The sequence below is a fragment of the Geotrypetes seraphini genome, chromosome 8 (assembly GCF_902459505.1).
Source record: "Geotrypetes seraphini chromosome 8, aGeoSer1.1, whole genome shotgun sequence".
NCBI classification, from domain to species: domain Eukaryota; kingdom Metazoa; phylum Chordata; class Amphibia; order Gymnophiona; family Dermophiidae; genus Geotrypetes; species Geotrypetes seraphini.
Genome location: NC_047091.1, coordinates 92,832,915 through 92,855,801, shown reverse-complemented (window position 1 = coordinate 92,855,801; position 22,887 = coordinate 92,832,915). Strand labels below are relative to the sequence as shown.

At 43.0% G+C, this 22,887-nt stretch overlaps 1 protein-coding gene across 3 annotated transcripts in view; it reads left to right on the top strand.

Moving 5' to 3' along the window:
* Positions 1 to 16,250, top strand: part of ADAMTS10 (ADAM metallopeptidase with thrombospondin type 1 motif 10) — a 192,587-nt gene extending 176,337 nt beyond the window's left edge. For 2 of the 3 annotated variants that reach the window (XM_033954332.1, XM_033954333.1), the window contains 3 exons: positions 1,512 to 1,688; positions 13,008 to 13,164; positions 15,284 to 16,250. In XM_033954332.1, coding sequence (XP_033810223.1) covers positions 1,512 to 1,688; positions 13,008 to 13,164; positions 15,284 to 15,393 — 444 coding nt within the window. In that variant the 3' untranslated portion in view covers positions 15,394 to 16,250. Of the gene's footprint in view, positions 1 to 1,511; positions 1,714 to 13,007; positions 13,165 to 15,283 lie in introns of all 3 variants that reach the window. The other variant, XR_004540309.1, reaches the window with a different exon arrangement.
* Positions 16,251 to 22,887: the final 6,637 nt, after the last annotated feature.

The following is a 22,887-nucleotide window of genomic DNA, read 5'->3' as shown; positions in this document are numbered from 1 at the left end:
AAGCAGCCTGAAAATAGTGGAGCAAAGAGAGAAAAAAGTCTGTGGGTGTGTTGTGGCTGCGTGTTAACATATTTACCAGGTACTATCCCTGACCTCAAAAGGCTTGAGGGTAAGCTGCAAAGGACCCATAAAAACAACAAACCCGGCCAATCCCTCATATTTACTTCCACTAGTCCTTCTTTTTTTTTTTCTAAATGCAGACCAAGCCTCCGAGTTCTCAAAACACGTCTCAGTGCACAGCCTTTGATTACCAGCTGCCCCGAGGATGTCTCTGCACTGCAGCTCCCGCAGGAGAACCAGGGAATCCTTATTCTTCCCTATCACTCTGCTACCGCTGTTCATCCCTGTGCCAGCTCCGCACACTGCACCCATCAGCCTAACATCTACACAGCTTGTCTTCTCCCAACTAATTACAGCCATTGGGAGGCTTTTCCTTGATAGCTAAGCTTCTCTGGGACCATAAATATTAAGGGCATTTTTTTTTTTCCCAGCAATCGGAATCAGATGTTTCACCGCCATTTTGTTGATGCTTCTCCTTCTCTCTGCTGCCCTTCCCCGCAGTGCAAGTCCATGGTTTTAACCTGCGAGTTTAAAGCGGGGCTGCACTATGACGTGGTCTGTTCCAGAACACGCCGCAAGTGCAGCCCCGCTTTAAACCCACCGGTTAAAACCATAGGCTCACGAAAAAAGCTCTGTAGCAAAAAGTTTCCAGCTCTTCCATGCGCGGAGAGCATACGCAGACCATCTACAGGCAAAGAAGATGGTCTGCTTATGCATCAGGATCACTACCTAGGATCGCTCTGGGGTCGGTGTGGGGTGTGCCTCCGATCGCGTCCATTTGCATGAAAACTCGTTGTGAATCGGTCGCCCGGCCACGGATCAGATCGGAAACGGATCAGAAAGGTAAAAGGGGTTTAGTGAATCTAGGCCTTAGTCACTTCACCCTCTATTGCCTTAGATGCAACTTATAATTGTAAGCCCTCTTGGGTAGGGAACTATAGCATCTTAATTGTAACTTACCCTGATTTCAAGTTTGGAAAGGCAAGTAGTTAAATCCAATAAAATTTCAAATCTGGTATACACATTTATGATACTTGAGGAATAATTTAATCTAATCTAATTTAATCTAATCTACCGGTAATCTGAAATTTCTGAGTCGTACTATGTCTAGAACAGATTCAAGGCTACTTACAGTTTGAGAATTATAGGTATACAAATTAGTGCATTGCAAACGGAATGGGGGAAGATACAGTTCTATTGGGGGAAGGAATAGATCAGATTTTGGATGGTGCAGAGGTATGTAATAGGCTTGGGTGAATAAATTGAATGGTTTAGATACCAATGGGATAGGTCTGTAGTGTAGGTTCGAGAGTTAATTGTTGGAGAAGAATATGGAGTCTCTGAAGTAGGACTTCTGGTTTTCACTGGAATAACCCAGTGCTGGCAATACAACTCTTATAAGGCAGCCAGTGACTATGTTCCTTTATTCTGTGTGTTTCTTCTTTAAACAGTGTACTCCAAGCTGTGGTCCAGGCTTCCGCCACCGTGTTGTCCTCTGCAAAAGTGGAGACCATCTCAGCACCCTGCCTATCTCCCAATGTACTGAGGACTACAAACCCATAACCAGCATGAGATGCAACCTACAGCGCTGCCCCCCTCCTCGATGGATAACCACTGAATGGGGAGAGGTACACTGGTTGCTCTCACCTACTGGTAATGTCTCCTAGCTCCTGCATGACTAGGGACAGTCCAGAGATGAACCTAAAGGTGGTAGAGACATTCCATCCAATTGGAATACAGTACATAAACTGCATCAGCAGTGGTTTTAGTAGTTTTTGACCCTGTGATGTCAAAACACCTTTCTTTATCACACACATTCATAGTTTCATAGTTTATTTAAAATTTGATTACACACCTATCAAAATTCTGTCTGTCTTTCTAGCTCTTTCCCTCTTAACACGCATGTACGCATAGGGCCCTATATTCAGCCACTGGAAGGCAGCCCAGATAACTCCCACAATTTCTGGTGATCAGCATTGAATATCAGGGTTTTTTTGGCTACTAAAAAGTTAACCGGCTAAGTCAATATTCAGCACTGACTGGTTAAGTTTATAGCGGCCAAAGATAGGACTGCTATTTACGTAGTCTGATTTGGCCACTAAACTGGTCAATGCTGAAAATTTTCAGTTAGTACTCAAAGTAGCCAGATAATCTTTAGTCACTAACCACAGATATTCAGTGGAGATAACCAGTTATCTCTTGCTGAATATTCGCATTTAAAGAGATAAGCACTATTTAACCAGTCAGCGCATGTGTGGCCAGTTAAATGGCACTGAATATTAGCTGGACAGTCTCTTTTCTCTCATTCTGTCTTTCATGTAGACACATAAGCTTCTTGTGTGGTACTCATACAATCTTATTATATAATATAGCTTGTCTGTCTGTCTCTCTCTCACACACACACACACATTGACAACATTTATATCAAATGCTCATATTTATTGCTTGCTTCTGATTCTGACCCATCCCATCTCTCTCTCTTTCCACTATATGGAGCAATGACTTCTAGTGGACAAAGGGAATATTGCTGTTTCACATTATTACACAGCAAGATACATGCATGTATACAAAACATATGGAGCAGGTTCGGCCTAACCTATGGCTCAGGGTGCCAATGCTAAAGGGCAACTCCCAAGCTTGTAATGTCACCAGCCCATAGGTTGAGCTGAAGCAAGGCAACGAGTGAGCAAATTCAGCTTGCTTACTCTTCATTGTGGCATACAGGCAAGGAACAGGAGTTTGCTTTCAGTTTTCATCTTCCCTCCACTGATGCACCGGTGCCCCTATTGTTTCAGGCCCACTTCACTCATACAAGCTGGCCTATGATGCAGATGCCCCTCTCACTCGTGGGGGCTGTTTAGGCCCTCCTCCTTTGCAGGAGTTGGCCTCTGATAAGTGCACAGAGTACCTTGGAACCACCCCCTTGCCATCCTCTCTCTTGGAAGACATGCTTGTTGGGTGTCCAATCCTAGCGTGCCATATAGGGAGGAGTAGGTCACAGCAAGTAGGTGGGAAGTGGGCACATGGCAGGGGGCACAAAAGCAAAATTTGATCCAGGGCACTACAATCTCTTCAGCCAGCCCTGTATGGTAGTACCTAAAAATGTTAGAATTAATGCAAGTTTATGCTTTTGAGCAGTAACAACTTCCTAGTGAATTCACCTTTTACATATTTCGCAAACATTTATGCAGCCACTTACTTTTGTCTGCACAGCTTCATTCGATGCTTATAGCCTATCATAAGGGAAGGTGATAGCTAGAATGTAGACTTTACTGTGTATGGTGGAACCAGATGGATCTGCAGTACACAAAAGGTGACCCACATGGTACCAGAGAGAGAAAGATGGTGGGCAATGTTGTAGAGGGAGAGAAAAGGAGAGTAGTTGGGCATGGGGTGCTGTGAAGGAAAGGGGAATGAGAAACTTGAAGGGAAGTCAGTTGGAAAGAGGCAGAGATGGTGGACCTGGGGGTGGTGTAGAGGGAGGGAGATATATAGAATAGGAGAATAGGATAGTTGGAAAGGGAGAGATATGGCATGGGAGGCCAGTTGGGAAGAGAAAGGGACTTGGGGATGGAAGGAGGGTAAGGATGGAGGGAAGGAGGGAGAAATATTAGATCTGGGGGTGGAAGGGAAAGAGACGATGTACATGGGGAAAGGAAGCAAGGAGAATTAATGGACATGGTGATGGGAGAGGAGGAAGATAAGAGGGAGAAATGTTGGATGTGGTGATGGAGAGGAAACAGTGGGGCAGATGGAAATGGATGCAAGAGGGAGGAATGTTGGACATGATGGTATAGGGAATGGAGGAAGAGATGTGGCATGGAGCTGGAGAGGGGTGATAGAAGCAGAAATGTTGGACATGGGACTGGTGGACAGAGGCGAAAGATGCTGCATACAGTCCGGGGATAATAGAGGAAGAAATATTGGATGTGGCAGTGGAGGGAGTGGATAGAGAGGCACCCTAGATCCCTCTCTGCCTCTCTCTTTCCCCACTCCCTTTGCAGCAAGGGAAGGAATGAGAGAGGGTGGACAGTGAGAGGGAGGAAAATGTTGCACATGGGGGTGGAGGAGAGAGGAAGAAATGTTGCGCAGTGGTGGGGAGGGGAAAAAGAGTACACTTTGTGTAGTTTAATTTTGTGGTTACCATTGTGAATTATTAATAAGATTATAGAAGCATAGAAACATAGAAGATGACGGCAGAAAAGGGCTACAGCCCATCAAGTCTGCCCACTCTGCTTACCCACCCCCTGTCTATGCCCTAATGACCCAATTTCCTTATCTTGACCCTCATAGGGATCCCACATGGGTATCCCATTTATTCTTAAAGTCTGGCACGCTGTCTGCCTCGATCACCTGCCTGGAAGCTTGTTCCAATGATCAACCACTCTCTCTGTGAAGAAATACTTTCTGGTGTCGCCATGAAATGTTCCGCCCCTGAGTTTGAGCGGGTGCCCTCTTGTGGCCGAGGGTCCCTTGAGAAATAAAATATCATCTTCCACTTCGACACGTCCCATGAGGTACTTAAATGTGTATATGAAAAATTAATGGAAGAAAAGGCATTTACAATTAGTACTGGGGAGGAGCTAGGGCAGGTCTGGGGCAGAGCTTGAGCAGGTCTGGGGCGAGGTCTGGGGTGGAGCTTTTGGGCCCCACTAAACAAAAAAGCATTCCGCTGCCTATGGATCCAACTGTCAGTTATAAGAGCTGTATCCCTTTGCACCTCTCCAGTACACTCTTCAAGCCATTTCCAATTCAGTGTTACCAATCCACAAAATTCACCATACAGGAGCCCCTTATTTCAACAACAGCAGCTTCAGGGACTTTTTCAGGGATTTATATCACATCATATACTTTCTGCTCTGAGTTTATCTTGTTGGGCAGAATGGATGGACCATATAGGTCGTTATCTGCCATCATCTACATAGTACTATGTTACTATGTTTCTCATGCATTCAACTCAACAACAAATGGTACCCAGGCTGTAGAGAATGCTGACACTTTCTGTCGGCCAATTACAGAGCTATTATCTCTTAAAGTGAAAGTGTCTAGAAAACCATGTTCTATTCCACAGAAATGTTCAAACCAGAGACCAGGGAAAAATGAAAGTAGCATTGTTACAGGGATTGTGAAAGTGCTGTGATGGTCCTGATGACAACCTATGCTTGCTTTTATAAGTTTTAAGCACAGTGGTTGGTGGTCTGAGCACTTTTTAATAATATACATATTTTGTATGATTAATGATTAGGAAGCTTTGTGAAAGTAATGAGAGTTACATTTGTACACAGTGACATTTTGTGAGCTCCCATTTATTTGAGTGGTTATCAATAAATCTAGCCATCACTTTCCCCAGGGGTCATCCTGTGCAAAAAAAATTGAAAATTCTGTGAAATTCTGCACACTTTCTTCCCAATTTTTTTGTGTAGGATTCCCTCATTATAAGGGCTGGCATCTTCCCCTAGGCATGAAATACAACCCCCCTCTACCACCAACACCACCACTACCACAAATTAATGACTGGTGACTAGAAATTCTTTTATGACAAGTAGTTGTAGAAAGGATGGCTAATATAATTTCGTGTAAAGACTTTAGCTTTCCAGGAGCTAAGTAAGAAGAAATCATTCCATGACAATAGTCATGAGCCTGGCCATAACGTATATTAATGACAACATTAATACCTTAAAATTAATTCTCGCCCTCACTGGTAACCAATGAAGCTTTACCAGTAGAGGGCTAGTATGATCACTAAAGCTTCCTCCCAATAGTAGTTTTGCTGCCACGTTCTGAATGATCTGAATTCTCTGGATCTTTTTCTCTTGTAATGTAATAATCTTCTTCTTACTAATCCTAGCAACTTGATGAATTAAAGATCTAAAAAGAAATCAGTTTTGTGCTAGTCCGGTAAGGTCCTCCAGCATCATCCCCATTGTTGTTTTCAATGTGTCCATCCATTGCAGGTCACCCTCTTGGCCTGGTTCGTTCGATCTTTCCAAACATGATGTCCTTCTCCAAAGATCTTTCTCTTCTGACAGTATGACCAAAATAAGACAGTCATAACTTCATCATTCTGACTTAGTACCATTGATTGTAACATCATTCTAAATTCAGAAGGCTCTAAGAACGGCTTGAGGTGGCGGAACAATTTCAATTTAAAGAAAGTCTTCTCCATTGTCTTACCGTGTTTCCCCGATGGTAAGACACTGTCTTATTTTTTTTGGAAGGCCAAAATATGCTCTAGGGCTTATTTTCGGGGGGATGCCTTATTTACCCTTTCATGTCCCCTCTGTATCTCTATCCTTTCTCTCTCTCTTCTGCTCCCTCACCCACGAGTCCTGCATCTGGCCCTCTCCCTTCTACCTGCACCTGGCAACACCCCCCTGCTCCGCGGCTCTCTTCAGCAACTTGTCAGCAGCGGTGATCAAGACAAGCTACCGACATCGAGGCCTTCCCTCTACGAGTCCCGCCTTTGTGGAAAAAGGAAGTTGAAACAAGCGGGACTCGCAGAGGGTAGGCCCCGACGTCAGAAGCTTGTGTCGATCGCTGCTGCTGAGTTGCCGAAGAGAGCCGCGGAGCAGGGGATGTGGCCGGAAGCAGGTAGAAGGGAGAGGGAGATAGCCGGCCAGGATGATTTCTTTTTCAGGCGTGCATCTTACAAGTCCGGCGTCGCGGCGGGAAATAGCCATGCTGAGCAGTGAGCTCAGCACTACACAGATGAAAGCCTTGCTTGCTGATTGGTCCGGCGGCACGGCCGCCGGACCAATCAGCAAGCAAGGCTTTCATCTGTGTAGTGCTGAGCTCACTGCTCAGCATGGCTATTTCCCGCCGCGACACCGGACTTGTAAATTGCATGCCTGCGTGACACACTACCGGAGCCACGGCAAAGGTGGAAAAGAGCCGCATGCGGCTCTGGAGCCGCGGGTTGCCGACCCCCGCGGTAGACGGAGGGACCACACGGAGTCACCCACCGTACCACCCGATTCGGGTAAGCGCAGGTATCAGTGGGTGGCTTATTTGCGGGGGGGGGTGCCTTATTTTACAATTTTTTCTAAAAAGGGGGGGCTGTCTTATTTGATGGCCCTGCCTTATCATCGGGGAAACACGGTATTAACTTGAGTTTCCATCTCCAAAGTGGAAACTAAAAAGGCCCCAAGAATCTTTATACATGTTTGTAAAGATACTTTTGTTTATGCTAACTTAATTTTTATCTGAGGAATATCAACATACTTTGTCTACCCACAACCCATAAATACTGGTTTTACTAGGATTTATTTTACTCCATTCAATAGCATCCATCTAGAAATCTTATCAAAATCCTCTCAATTGTCTCCTGAAGGAAAACAGCCACCAGAAATAGGAGGGAGATATCATCAGCATAAAAAATATATATAACAGGTTCAAAGAGCTGAGTACATACTGCAAGTCACACATGTACACTCTAGGATTCTGACAAAGTATTATTCCAGAGTGCTTGCAAGTTCTGGTGTTTAAGAAATTCTGAAAACCATCGCAATAAAATATCATAAATCCCAAAAGTTTCAAGTTTTTCTAATAGTTTTTCATGGTTAATCAGATCAAAAGCAGCGGATAAATCCAGCTGCATAACCTTACTAGGAATTCCTTTGTCTAAATTAGATCTCAATAATATAATCAGTGCTAATATTGTTTCTGTATTCTGATTAAATCGAAAGCCTGATTGCTTAGCATCTAGAATATTATGTTGCTAAAGATATTCTTGTAAATGAGTTCCTGCCATGTTTTCCATCATCTTAATAAGGAAAGGGTTATTAGCCACTGGTCTATAGTTAGAACAAATATTGGGATCGACACCTGAACCCTCCAATAAGGATGTAAATACAATCTGTCCTAATTGCTCTGGCATAGTTCCCACCGCTAACATTAGATTAATCAATTTGGAAAATAAAGGTAGAAAATTAAGAGGCATAGATCCTATTAATCTTGATGGAATAGGATCTGACTCTGCCATATTTTCAAAGTATGGCAATGTTTATTGGCGAACAGTAATACCATTTCTGGATGCCGATTTTCCAGACGTTTATCTCACTGATTTTCGAAACACCCCATGCATGTTAGGGGATTGTTTTTTTTGTTTTTTTATAAAACCACCAAAAAGGAGGAGTCTTATATCACTTATATCACACTATAGATGTTTAGAACAAAAAAAGGGATGATCTGAAACCGAAACACTAATTATGTCACAAAGTGGAGAAAAAAGACTCAGATATAACTGCACCCTCCCATTACCTCAGTAATATAAGGGTAGGGGCATAAAATACCATCATTTGTCAGAAAAAAAACCCTCAACGATAACAGTGCAACCAGTCACAGAAACAAACCCCGTTCTCAAGCAGGAATTAACCAATAACAAGGAAAAATAGAAAACTTATCGTGACTATTATTTCAGGCGTTCCTCATTCTCTTTTGTACGTCACCCTTGTCAAAATACCTTGACAGGGAAACCCCTGTTTTGTCTCTGCTGCATCAAGAGCGTGTCCTGCTTCCTTGCAAAGGCTCTGCACAAAAATGGCCATTTCTTCCAGGGCAGAGCCATACGAAGAGGTGCAGCCCAACCAACCAACTTCTTAAATTCTGAGCATTATTTTGCCACTAGCTGAAAAGTGTTATCTTATTTTCTTAAGTACCAATTTGCAGAAACGAAATTCTGTGTTTTGACATTGTTTCAGAACATTGATCGAAACATATCCATGTCATTCTCTTCTTGGTTGGGCTGAGAACTTTTCAGCACTCCCTCATGTAGGGCTCCTTTCACTAAGGTGCACTAGTGGATTTAGGCCCTCTTTTACTAAGCCATGGTAGAGGTTTCTTCTGCAGCCTGGAACGCTACATGCTCCGACGTTCTTAGGAATTCAATGAGTGTCAGAGCATTTAGCACTTCAGGCCATGGTAGAAACCTCTACCATAGCTTAGTAAAAAGGGGGGGGGGGGGTGTTAGTGTGGCTAAATGCCAAGAAGCCCATAGGAATAAAATGGGCTTCTTAGAATTTAGTGTGTTATAATCATTAGCATGCGCTAAATCCATTAGCGCACCTTAGTGAAAGAAACCCATAATTTATGATGAAGGAAAATTTTTGACAGACATTTTTAGAAAACCAACAGGTGTTAACACATTTTTAGATTAAAGAAGCTGCCATAACAAATCACTGAAGGAGAATCTTCCATACCGCCAATTCCTCAGAATTAAGAGACTGTGGACACACTCACAGTAATTCTTTGTGGCTTTTTCTGTTCCTGGAGGGCTCACAATTAAAAAATAAACTAATTAAAACAGGATTTGAACCTGGGTCCACTGGTGTGAAGTCCACTGCAAAGACCGCTGTGTTGCCTTTCTTCTGCTGCCAGACAGATATCCTTGTCCCTGCTCTTTTTGCTGTTCATACATCATGTGCTCTATGGAGAGACACCATGGTACTTGATCCAAATTCTAAGAAAATATGTTCTGAATCAAAATTTGCGATCAGAGGCAACTATGTGATTAACTTTGGAGACTATTCAGGATGAACAGTACAGGAAAATATGTATTTCAGCAGAATCCTTGGTGGGCCCGAGGCTATGGAACTCAATGAAAAGACACTAACCCCCTTTTCTATTAAACTGCACTAGCAGTTTTTAGTGCAGAGAGCTGCGCTGAATGGCCCGCGCTGCTCCCGATGCTCATAGGAACTCTATGAGTATCGGGAGCAGCGTGGGCCATTCAGTGCGGCTCTCTGCGCTAAAAACTGCTAGCACAGTTTAAAAGAAGAGCCCTAAGAGCTAGTTTTACTAAGGTGCGCTATGCATTTTAGCTTGCGCTAAATGCTATCGTACCCATTCTAAGTCTATGGACGCATTAGCATTTAGCACATGCTAAAACGTCTAACGCACCTTTGTAAAACGGGGGGCAAGATTATGTGCAGGTTTTTTTTTTTTTTTAATCTTTATTCATTTTCAAATCAAACAATAAGTGCATAAAAATGTATCATAAAAATAATTTCAATATAGCACTGTAATTATCTAACATATGAACTATAATAATGTAAAATTCCCACCCTCCTCCCCTTCATCCCATGCTCAATTAAAGTAGAATATACAATATTATACAACAATATTATAACATTTCATATTTAATTACATCCCAAATCCACCCTCCCCCCTTGAGTGTGCTAGATAAAACTAAGAAAGAAAAGAAAAAGAACAGAAAGGAACGATGTCTATTCATCACAATATTTTCCCAATGGCCCCATGTGCAGGTTTTAAATCTTTTTAAAAATCTCTAAAGATGTGTTTATTTGTAAGGGCATTTCAGAACTGATCGTTTAAATCAGCAGATGTCAGAATATTTTGACTACTAGAGGATGGCATGTTTAAAGGAAGCAGATTTTTTATAAGTATTGATGGATGTATGGAGATTGTTTTATTTTATCTATGTAATAAATTGTTACCCGCTTAGTAGATAAGTGGGATAGAGATTTTTAAAATAAATAACACATTAGGCATTCCAGTTTGTAAAATGGCCGTACACAGTGGTGTAGTGAGGATAAGAAGTGCCCAGGGCTCCGTTCTCCGCCCCCCCCCCCCCCCTCCTGCCATGCACGCACATCCCTTCCCTTCCCCATACCTCTTTAATTTCACCAGCACAAGCAGTATCCCCAACCTGCTGCCTGCACTGGCCTTGGCCTCGGCTCTCCCTCTGAAATCATTTCCAGGTTGGCGATGCTGTTCGCACCGGCGAAGAGCTAGAGGCAAGGGGTGAAGGCAAGACGCATGCAGCAGAGGAGCGGCAGGGAAGGAGCAGGGGAGTGGAAAGGAGGATAGGTGTCGGCAACCCCACCAAGATGGCACCTGGAGTGGTCCGCGCCCTCCACGCCCTTATTATGCCACAAACTATACATACTGGACATCCTCAGCACATGAATGTCCATCTCTTTTTTTTTTTTTAATTGAACAGGAAATCCTGACATACTATTGTCAGCATAGCTATTGCTAGCAATCAGCATTTTTGGTTGCCCTAACCAATGTCAGCAAAGGCCTATGGGAAATTATATCAATCTGACTCTGGGATATGGATGCAGATAGACCCTAAGGGGTTCATAATAAATAAAAAAAAAAAGTCCAAAAAGTGTCCTAAATGGCTACTTGGACGATCAAAAAGCCTGATCGTCCAAGTACCCATAACCAAAGCTGGTTTTTAGACGTATCTAAAACCAGTTTAGGCCTTTCCCCTGCCTCTAAACGCACAGAGAGAAAAGAGGCGTGTTTAGAGGAGGGGAAAGGGCGGGAGGTGGGCCGACCTACACCTAGGCGTGCAGCAGGCATAACCAAAACCTTAGGCAGGTTGCCTAGTTGGCACTTATACCTTTTTGACACACAACATCGGGGCAGGTCCAAGTGCCGAAAAAGGGGCCACTGAGCTGATGGCCGCTAGCGCGATCAGTTCAGCGGCCCGGCAACCTACCTACCCACCCACCACAACCATTGCGGCAGGAGAGATGGCTCATCTCCCCTACCGCGATGCCATCACTCCTCTACCCGAACTGCCGCGACCTGCGGCGGGAGAGATGCCCTATCTATCTACTTAAGCCTAACTAAGAAAATCCTCCACAGACTCCAACGGATTCAGAATGCCGCGGCCAAGCTCATCTTCGCTAAAAGTAAATTTGACCATGTCTCTCCGCTCCTGGCCAAGCTCCACTGGCTTCCGATAATCGCCAGGGTCCACTATAAATGCACCTTTTTAACTTTCAAAATCCTATATGGTATCCTCCCTCCCTTTATCCCTCTTTCTTGGAATTCCTCAAACCACCAGATCCTCCCACAAATTGAAACTATCCTTCCCCTCGCTAAAAGGCATTTCCCACACAGGAAAGCTAGGGACCTCCCTCCACTTCAAAATCACTGAGCTCTGGAACAACCTTACCTCCCCTCTTCGGAACTTGAGCTCTCTCCAAGTTTTCCGCAAACATCTGAAAACCTGGCTTTTCTCAAAAAATGTAAGTCTCCCTCCAACTTAGGAATCAAGGAAACTCTTATATCTTGGCATCCCAAGTCCTCTAAATTTTCTTCACACTTCTACCTCTAACCCTCTGTTGTAGTTCCTTCCTATTTCTCCTACTGTAAACCACGTCAAGCTCTACGAACGTAGAGATGATGCGGTATACAAACCTAAGGATTAGATTAGATTAGCTTGGATTAGATAAACCTCGAACATTTATGATTTTAAAGTGTATGAGGCTTGTGCAGATGAGGACGGAGCTTGCAGGAATGGGCAGGGACAGGAAAAGAACTCATGGGGACGGGATGAGAAAATGTGTTCCCTCGAGGATGGGCAAAAATTTGTCCCCGTGTCATTCTCTATTCTCTAGCACAGTTACACTCCTCTACGCACTGTGATCTGACGATACTGGCAAGGAGAGAGGTTAGATTACAGACAGGCAGCACTGAGATTTTCCTGTGCTGTCCCTAAAGAATTACATTAAGAAGAAGGCAAAGTTGGGGGGGATTTTAAAAACTATTGAAATGACATTTCTTTTGTCTCATGAAGTATGGAGGCTGAGTCTGTATTTATCTTCTAATTTCAAGCTGTGGTTGGTTTTATTGGTGTTTAGCATGGAAAAGAATATGTAATAACTCAATTCTGGCAGAATGTGATGGTTTGGCTATGTATTGTGAAATTTTTTTAATTTTTTTAAGATGTTTTGTTCTCCGCCTTGATAAAGGCAGAATATAAATAAACAAACAAATTATGAATCAGGGACATGTTTATGTGTTTTCCATGTCCAGGAATCTACAGTATCTAGTGGTTTTCTTAAAACATACCCAGATTTGAATCAGACACAGTTATACTCGTTCACGTAGGCATATACGAGCTTTACTAGCTAAGGTTGTCAATTAGCTGGAACCATATCTAAGGCTGCATTTCTGATGTCTTCTCCTAGTGCTCTGCCCAGTGTGGCTTTGGCCAGCAGGTGCGCTCTGTCCAGTGCTTGGCACACACAGGTCAACCATCTAATGAGTGTGTGGAGTCTCTGCAGCCAGCAGCCATGCAGCAATGCGAGACTAAGTGTGAGGCAGGACCCACGGACAATCCAGATGGTAAGTATGGCCCTAGGTGGCTCCAGGGAGAAGCAGTATGTGGAAAGTCTTAAGTTGGAAATAGTGACTGGTCCGCTTAAGCCTTGAGATCTTAGAACTCTGAGATCAGTTTAAGGGCACTTACATTTTGTGCCCAGTGAGGAAAGTGACCTGGGCATATTAGGGTAGAGTGAGGAGGGCAGAAAGAGTGACTAGGAGGTAAATGACAAGTGAGAAGGTGGGAATGAGGTGAGGTAAAATGACAAGAAAAAAGTGAGGTTTGTGAGAAGAGAGTTATAGGAGAGGAATGGTTGGGAGAGGTGAGTTAATGAAAAGATGAGAGGTGTAAAGGGGGAAAACAGATACAACAGGCAGGAGTAAGAAAGGGGAAAGGAAATTTCTAAAACGCCTTGTTTCTTTCCAGAATTTTTAGAGAATTAACTAACACCTTGGCAAAAGATGCCTCGGTGCTAGTTCTGAACTATGCAAACCGAGTGAAGGCATAAAGACTAGCTAAATGTGAATGTGGCCCTTCTGTTCTTTACAAGTACATTAACATAATTTCATTTAAATATATATAATTGACTTCTCCGTATGTTTTCTTGGTTCATAGACAACGGCGCGAAAGACAAAGGAGCGCCCGGAAAATTGAGCGCAGCGTGGAGGTGCGCGCCGCTCAAAATTACTGTTTTTAGGGGCTCTGACGGGGGGCTTTGTTGGGGAACCCTCCACTTTACTTAATAGACATCGCGCCGGCGTTATGGGGGGTTTGGGGAGTTGTAACCCTCCACATTTTACTGTAAACTTAACTTTTTCCCTAAAAACAGGGAAAAAGTGAAGTTTTCAGTGAAATGTGGGGGGTTACAACCCCACAACGCGGCGCGATGTCTATTAAGTAAAGTGGGGGGGTTACCCCCCATGCCCCCCCCCGTCGGAGCCCTAAAAACAGTAATTTTGAGCGGCACGCGCCTCCGCGCTGCGCTCAATTGTCTGGGCGAGACTTTGTCCCGGCGCGCTTTTGACCTGACACCGTTTTCTTTGTAAACCGCTTAGGTCATAGGCGGTATAGAAATTTTTAAAATAAATAAGAGACATTGCTGACCGTGAGAAATGTATCCAACATCTTTAACTGACCCAGCATTCATGAATTTAACAGCAGCAGGTAAGGTCACCAACCAGCTCCATGCCATCTGGAAAAGGCAGAGCCAGACCTGGTTCCACCCAAACTCCCCCAACCTGTAATAAAGCAATAAGTCTATTGATGCAGCACTGCAGACCCTAAATGGCTCTGGCGACATGGAACTGGTTGGTAACACTAAGGGCTCCTTTTACGAAGCTGCGTTAGGGCATTAACGCACGGAATAGCGCGTGCTTCATTACTGCACGTGCTAGACGCTAACGCCAGCATTGAGCTGGCGTTAGTTCTAGCCACGTAGCACGCGGTAATATCCTGCGTGCGCTAAAAACGCTAGCACGCCTTAGTAAAAGGAGCCCTAAATGGACATGCTGGACAGGGTTTCCTCTAATTTTTGTTAAAGGCTGTATGTGCAAAAAATATCATCTCTGTAGGTTTATTTAATCCAAATTAAAATTTGTGTGCATGTTATATAAATAGAAATTTGTGCGCAGGACATTAGTTGCCTCACTTAGCTGATAAAAGTAAATAATTATAAACAGACAAATAAAACGATGCGAAATGGCATTGCAATTTTTATTGCCGTATGGATTCTTACCTTACATAACTGAATGTAAAAGTCATCAAAGTTTTATCCTCCTGTCTTTAACATTCATCCATTCTGAATAAGCTCTGCTCAGATTTAATAATCCCTGATCCTGAAAATAACTCTGAATACACATTAGCATTTCCAAATATTCCAGCTGAATCCTGATTTGGGGGGGAGGGGTTGCATTTGCTTCATTGACAGTATGGCAGAACTTAAAGTTTCTATGCACACAATTGTTTCCTTGGTGTATGGATTTGCTGAGTCATGTGCACACACACACACACACACACACCTCCTGACCTACTAAATTTAATTATAATCTCAGGACTTGGTAAGTGCAGGAATAGGTAGGCATGCCACATGCAACCATATTACTGATGCTAACAAAGTCTCTTTCTCTCTCTTCATCTTTTCAGAATGCAAGGATGTGAACAAGGTAGCGTACTGCCCCCTGGTTTTGAAATTTAAGTTCTGCAGTCGGCCTTACTTCCGGCAAATGTGCTGTAAAACATGCCAGGGGCATTGACAACAAAAGAATGCCCTCCCCTGCTACACCTTCCACTCTCCTCAACACTTTTGCAGAAGAACTGGAAATGGCTACCAATATACTTTGATAGCAGGCAAGGGGACAAACCTGGAGCTGCCCCACCCCCATATATCCTCACTCACCTCACAGTTCAGTAGCCATCATAGGCCCAGTTTGATTAACCCAGTTACCAAGTTATCTCTCGCCCTCCATTCATCTACCCTGCCACAACTTTTCAAAGCAGCATGTCAATAACCTTTGCTGAACTCTGTCATTATGCATAACAATATTAAGAATTTTAATTGTTAAAAGGCAAATAATATCCAAACATCTCTCCCTCTTCCTGGTTCCTTCAATTATTTGTGCATTTCTGATTGGGGTGGGGCTAAAGAGAGAGGATCTGGTGGAATTTCTTTATCTGGTAATTAAAAGGCAGACCTATCCTTGTTAATATGGTGTTTAAATTTAATAAAGAGGTGTTTTATTCTTTTATAATTTTGTTAGAATATAAATTTGAATGACATTTTACCTAGGTACAAACAGCTGAGCAACCTGGAATTCTAAAAATCTAGTGCAAGTTGCCATAAATGACTGTTCATGGGGCTTGTATGTTTTACTCTACTAATAATGTGTAGTATAATTTAAGCTGAAATAGATTAATATCTTGATTATATTAAACTCCCATTGTTAATTCACAAATAATTCCAGCATTAATGTATTAGTATTACCTTACTTGCTAAAAATGTCAGTTTTACAGTTTCTTAGCTCTTTACTCCAAGATCTCCTTTCTCTTCTGAACTAATATACTTTATTTATTAAATTTTATAAATGTTTTGAAATAAAAAGTGTGCTTTTTATTACGGCCTCCCTTCATATTTAAAATTTTTAAAATCCAATCTGTCTTGAATTCTTTGTTCAGTTATCTCACTTAGCTGATAAAAGTAAATAATTATATACAGACAAATACAACGATGCAAAATAGCATTGCAATTTTTATTGCCATATGAATTCTTACCTTACAAAACTAAAGTTTTATCCTCCTGTCTTTAACATTCATCCATTCTGAATAAGCTCTGCAAAGATTTACTGTATTCTTCCGGAGGCTGTTATAGGGGAAAAACACCCTCCAGGGATTCAAGACAAAGTTAGACAAGTTCCTGCTGAACCAGAACGTACACAGGTAAGGTTAGTCTCAGTTAGGGCACCAGTCTTTGACCTAAGGGCCACCACGTGAGCGGACTGCTGGGCACGATGGACCACGGGTGTGACCCAGCAGCAGCAATTCTTATGTTATTATGTTCCTACTGAATATCTGTTAATGTTGTACCTCTATGGTGGTCTGGTGATAATCAGTACTTCATTTGTCCATATTGTATTCAACCTGCACAGGAGATAATGCAGATCCTGTGGACTTTCTACATTATCCTCACACATACTTTCCTGCTCTTCATCCCCAGTCCCCCCTGATTTTTTTGCATTTTGGGCAAAATCCTATATATGTCACCTAAAAAACGGCACTAAGAAGAAAAGAATTCTTAGGTTATCGTGATAAAGTGATTTCATTGGGTGCTTCTTTTCAGTTAAGGTTTCCATGCAAGTGTTTTCTATTGTACCAGGATAATAAGTATATATTTTATGATCCTGATCAGCTGCGTTTCTTTTTAGAAGGGAAAGGGATTTTTTTTGCACCCCAGTGAATGATAAAGTAACTCAAATCTGTAATTAAAGCCGAAGTTAATGCTCTAATTTCCTATAATAATATTGATAAGGTGTTTTTCTTTCCTGGAAGAATTTCTTTCTTGCCTCCTTTCTCCAAAATTTGAGGACTATGTATTAAGGTATATTATTTCACAGCCATTTTGGCTTAATTTAATTTCTAAATCCATTAGTGAATTGGATGTATTAATTTCTGTTAATTTCCTGATAAGCACATTTATGTACTTAAATGAAAATCAATAAATTAAAAAAAAAAAAAAAACCGGCACTGAAAAGGACGGAGCTTAGCGCAATTCTATAAACCCATCTTTGTGACCAACATTTAGGGTGAAGAAAGTTGAGGAAGGAAATATGAGGACATACTTTTTACTGAAGGAGAAGCGAAGGTTAGGAATGGCCTAGCAGAAAATGTGGAAGTTACTAATACTGTGACAGAATTCAAAGTACAGAAAGATAGACGGAGTATTATGGAGATGGAAAGAGAGTAGTAACTCAAGGCAAGTTACATTCATGTACAGGAGGCATTTCCCTGTTCTCAGAAGGCTTAAAATTTGAGTTTGTACCTGAGGTAACGGAGGGTTAAGAGACTTGCCAAAAATCAGCAGTACAATTTAAACCCTGTGCTTCCCTAGTTCTCAGCTCATTCCTCCAGTCATTAGGCTGGGCAATTAAGTAGGGTTAGAGTTACCAGATCTCTGAATTTCCACGGACATGTCCTCCTTTTCGAGGACATGTCCGGAGATTCGGATGGCTTTTCAAAACCCGGCACTTTGTCTGGGTTTTGAAAAACTTCCTCAAAATTGCGTCAGGCAGGAGGGTATCCGTGCATGCGTGGATGCCCTCCTGCCCAATGGCAGCAGCAGGCAGTGAGGGGGGGGGGGAGGGAGGGGGCTTAGCAAGGTGGGGATGGTGGGAAGGGGGGGGGGTGGGTCTAGGGGGTCAGGATTATCTGGTAACCCTAACTGGGGTCTGCTGTAACATAGTAGGAATAGAGCAAATGGGAGGCCCCTTCACAAATAGATGATCTTCTCTGAGAATAACTAAAATGTTCTTTATTATTATTAAAGGTTTGTCCGTTGCAGCACATACAGAAAATTAACAAAAGCAGAGAGAGAGAGAGAGAAACTTCTTGTTGAGTTCCACATTATATAGGGACAAACCACAATCTTATGTGTCATCTCATTTTCTCAATAGCCATACATGGTAACAAGTTAGCTAGCATAAGAGGCTTAATTTGTCTCTGTCACACTCAGTTTCCTTATGAAAGGCAGACAAGTTGATCTTTCAGTTTGGCTGGCAAACGTGAAATCTTTGATCTCCCCAAATGATCCCTGCTATCTATGGATATTTGAAATTGATATCAGTTATGCAGAATCAGTTTCAACATTCTCCAGTAAATTTTATTCCACTCATTAAGGATGCTTGCTTGTTTCCTACCAAGCTGCCTCTTAAACGCTTCCCCCCCCCCCCCTTCTCAGGTTAGAGCCCCATAAACACATGCATATTTGAGGATGGTACTTATCAAGCAGCATTAGGATACCCAAATTATTTCCCCTTAATGCTTAATGGATGTTAAAGGGCTTTAACAGTGGTGTCTTAACACAGTGTTATTTAGGTTACCCTGCATTACATGGTACTGAGATTCAAAACATGCGAGTGCATGTAAAGCAGCTCATTATTATGTAGATACTATAATGCAGCTCGTGATGACCACAAGGTATATAGCGCAAGCCATGTCATAACCAGTAAAATAACCCCAGCTAAAAAAAGTCAGATCCCTAGTGGTCTAGACAGGAGTGATCCTCAGTCACTCCTGGCTTTGCTGGTGCTGACAACCAATAGCAGTAGGCTTGCAGTACTACCATTATGGATCATGTTTCCATCATGTTTCTGAGACTATCACTAGGGGTCACTGGTCTCATTTTGGATGACAGCTCCAGCAATGGTAGTAGGAACTGATGATTACTCCTGCTCAGACCATTATTGACCAAAGATTTGATTAAGATAAACCCTGTGTGTGTGGGGGGGGGAGGTCCTTGGGTGGAGGAGACCTGGAGGGGAGTGAAAAATTATTTAGAGGTCTTCCATTAGAGCACAGGAGCTTCTGGGTGGGGGTTACTTCTAGGGAGCCCTTCTGGTTAGGAGGGCACTATATAGGGCTTTAAGAACATAAGAATAGCCTTACTGGGTCAGACCAATGGTCCATCAAGCCCAGTAGCCCGTTCTCACGGTGGCCAATCCAGATCACTAATACCTGGCCAAAATCCAAGGTGTAGCAATATTCCATGCTACTGATACAGAGCAAGCAGTGGCTTCCCCCATGTCTTTCTCAGTAACAGACTATGCACTTTTCCTCCAGGAACTTATCCAAACCTTTCTTAAAACCAGCTATGCTATCCACTCTTACCACATCCAACAGCAGAGCATTCCAGAGTTTAACTATTCTCTGAGAGAAAAAAAATTTCCTCCAATTGGTTTTAAAAGTATTTCCCTGGAGGGGCGCTACAGTTGAGTTCTGCTTGGCAGGAGGCATTCTGGACAGTACTGTTTCTTAAGAGTGCCGCCCCTTTAACATGCAGCCTGAGAGTATTGGGCCACAGCTTGGTCGCCTGATGCTCCAGGTTGTAAAATAACCCCAGCTATAGTGTGACTTGCAGTGTGCATCCTATGTTCACTGCAAGCCACATTATAGTTTGTGCATAGTAATAAACCACTTTGCATCTCATTGCTATGTAGAGTGTAACTCATTCTGAGCTCTTTGGGGAGGACAGAATATACAGTAAATCCAAATAAATAAATAATACAGAGTAATCTAAACGTTGCATTGGGTCACTACTAACATTAGAGGCCTTTATTGTGCGTTAAAAGGAAAATAGCATGGGTTAGTGCCCTCATGCAGCTTGATAAGTACCTCCCTTAATGTCTTACAAAATTATATCTAGTTTACCTCAGCCCATAATTCCACAAGGAAATTCCACAATTTAGGTGCCACTGTAGGAAAGACCCAGCTTCATAGAGCCATAGGCAACGGAATGCTGCTTTGTTTGGCGGAGGGGGGCCCAGGAGCTCTGCCCTGACACACGCCCGAGTCCTACACCCACCTCCTCCCGGCACTTTAGCTTTAAATCTTCAGCAGCCGCCGTGCAGCGTCCACAAGCAGACCTGCCCCTGGAAGTAGAATGAAGGGTTCCAGGGCAGGCCTGGTGTTTGACGCTACATGGTGGCTGACCGAAGATTTTAAACAAACACCAATAGCAGGGCGGGAGGGATAAAACAGCAACTAAGAATTTGTGGGGAAGCCATGACCCCTGTGGCCTCCCTCATTCTGACCCCTATGCATGTAGCAGTTTCCTTAACATTTTAGCAATGGGTATAACCAATAGTCACTCCTCAGCTGACTATGGGCTAGATTCACTAACCTGACCAATCGTGACCAATCCATGTCTGATCCGGGCAGGTCCGATGGATTCTTCAAGCCACAATATTCTAATGAGGGCGATCGGAGGAATGCCCCCATGCGCCGACATGGATTGTTAGAGTGTGATCCAGACACATGTGCAGACCATCTGTTTTCCCTGTAGATGGTCTGCACATGCGTTCATGCTCTTTTGCTGCGTTTTTTTTAAATTTGTTTGTTTTTGGGGGGGGCCTGACTTCATCCCCGGCAGCAGCAGCAGCCTCTTTTTAAAAAACTTTTTGTCTCAACTTCTTTGCGAGCCCATGGTTTTAACCCACTTAAACCTGCGGGTTAAAATCACGGGCTCGCTGTGCAGAGAAGGGCAGGAGAGATTCAGGGCAGAGCAGGGCGGCGATTCAGGGTGGCAAGCAGGCGAGATTCGGGGCAGAGAGATATAATTGTCGGGTCAGCAGAGAGCAGGGCGTGCAGAGAGCAGGGCGGCAGTGGAGCTGGAGAGTCGGAAAGGATGTTTGTGACTGGTCCCCAGCAGTCGCTTCTTGGGTTGATCTGCTAGCCCAGTCAGTTCACAAAATTTGTTTTGTGAATCGTGTCCCTGCCTACTTTGCATGCCGTTCCCCTCATTTGCATGCATGGATCGGAATCAGATCGGCAGAGAGGTAAGTGAATCGGGCAGGAGTAAAATCAGGTCGCAAACTGATTGGTACATGATCGGTTTGCTTAGTGAATCTAGCCCTATGAATTTCTTCTGGGTATATGCCACTGCATTCTCTCAATCAAAATTTTAGGGCACTGATTATTCAGCACCTTAAACACCATTTTAATTTGAACTTAATATGGGTAACCAAAAAAGCTGGGCAGGCACTCTCTCTTTGGGAAATGCCCATCAAAAATCTGGCTGCCACTTTTTGAATGACTTGCATTTGCCACAGAGTACAGAATGACGCGGGGACAGAATTTGTCCCCGTCCCTGTGGATAACTGCAGGAAACCATCCTGTGTCATTCTTTAATGTCTATCTCAACCTCAGTCCTTTTACACCAGCTTTCTTCAATGCAAGACTTGAGTATCAGTAGTTATGCCCATTGATACTCTGATTCTTCCCTCTCTCCTTAATGAATCATATAGGGATGGTTTTCCGCAGTTAATTGCAGGGACGGGGACAAATTCTGCCCCTGTGTCATTCTCTACCACAGAGTCCTTGCTGGTTGTCCAACATAAAACACTGCTCACCTTGGCCCTTATGACCACACAGAGATGAGGAATCATCAAAATAACACTTCAGTTGTTTTAAAAGCCTCCGCTTGTAGAAAGAAATAAGCACAGCCCTTGCAATCTGAGCTTGAAATGTTCCTTTCCATTCCCTGATACTCCAAGGTACCTCAGGAAGTCCTTATGTGCAATAACCACCTCATCAATTTGAGGCCCTTATGACAACTATGCCTAATCGTCTCCCCAAGAATACAACTAAACCATCTCAGATTTACAGTAGCTGTGTTTAATTGCAACCCAATCCTAAGCAGCCATAATGTACCAAAACAGTGTCCAGGGCAGTCCACACCACCACCACCATACTGCACCACTGGATAGGAAAGTCTGCTTGTCTGGCCTTAAGACTGAGGGGATCCTCACACGATTGACATTCTTGCATCAGCTCTCAAAGATATTCACATAAAGTTTGCCATTAGGCAAAAATTTTTTAGAACCGACAATGATTCCAACTGTGTGAAAACGTTCTCTGTAATTAGGCAGCATGACGATGGCATCGAACATGAAGATTCAAGTGATGAATTAGACAGTGTTTTCGGACAGAAACTTCTTTGATCAATACCTGCAGATCCAGTCAGAAGACATCAGTAATATTGCAGCCTGGCCTGATCTGAAAGAACTTTTTAATCAGACTGAACACCCCATTTCCTGCTGGCATTAATGACTCATAAGCACACTCGTATGAGTACCAGTTGCAGACTTTAGTTGTACTAAGAGCAAAGTTGATTGAATCGTAGAGCAAAAAAGTTACGATAAAAATGTTAACAGTAGTTGCGGTCACAGTACTTTTACTTTTTACTCAAAAAGTATTATATCAGATAATAACTTTTTTACTTTTACTTAAGTAAAATGTTTAATGTATTCTTCAGTGTACTTTTTACTTAAGTAAATCCCAGCTGAAGACCAGTTCATTATGGCTCTGGGCAAGTCACTTAACCCTCCATTAACCCAGATTGTGAGCCTACTAGAAACAGAGAAAATGCCTGCATATAATAAATGAAAACCACTTTGATTGTCCCACAGAAAGGCAGTTTATCAAATCCCATCACCTTACCTTACTTTTACTTAGGTGCTTTATACAAAGTACTAAGGGCT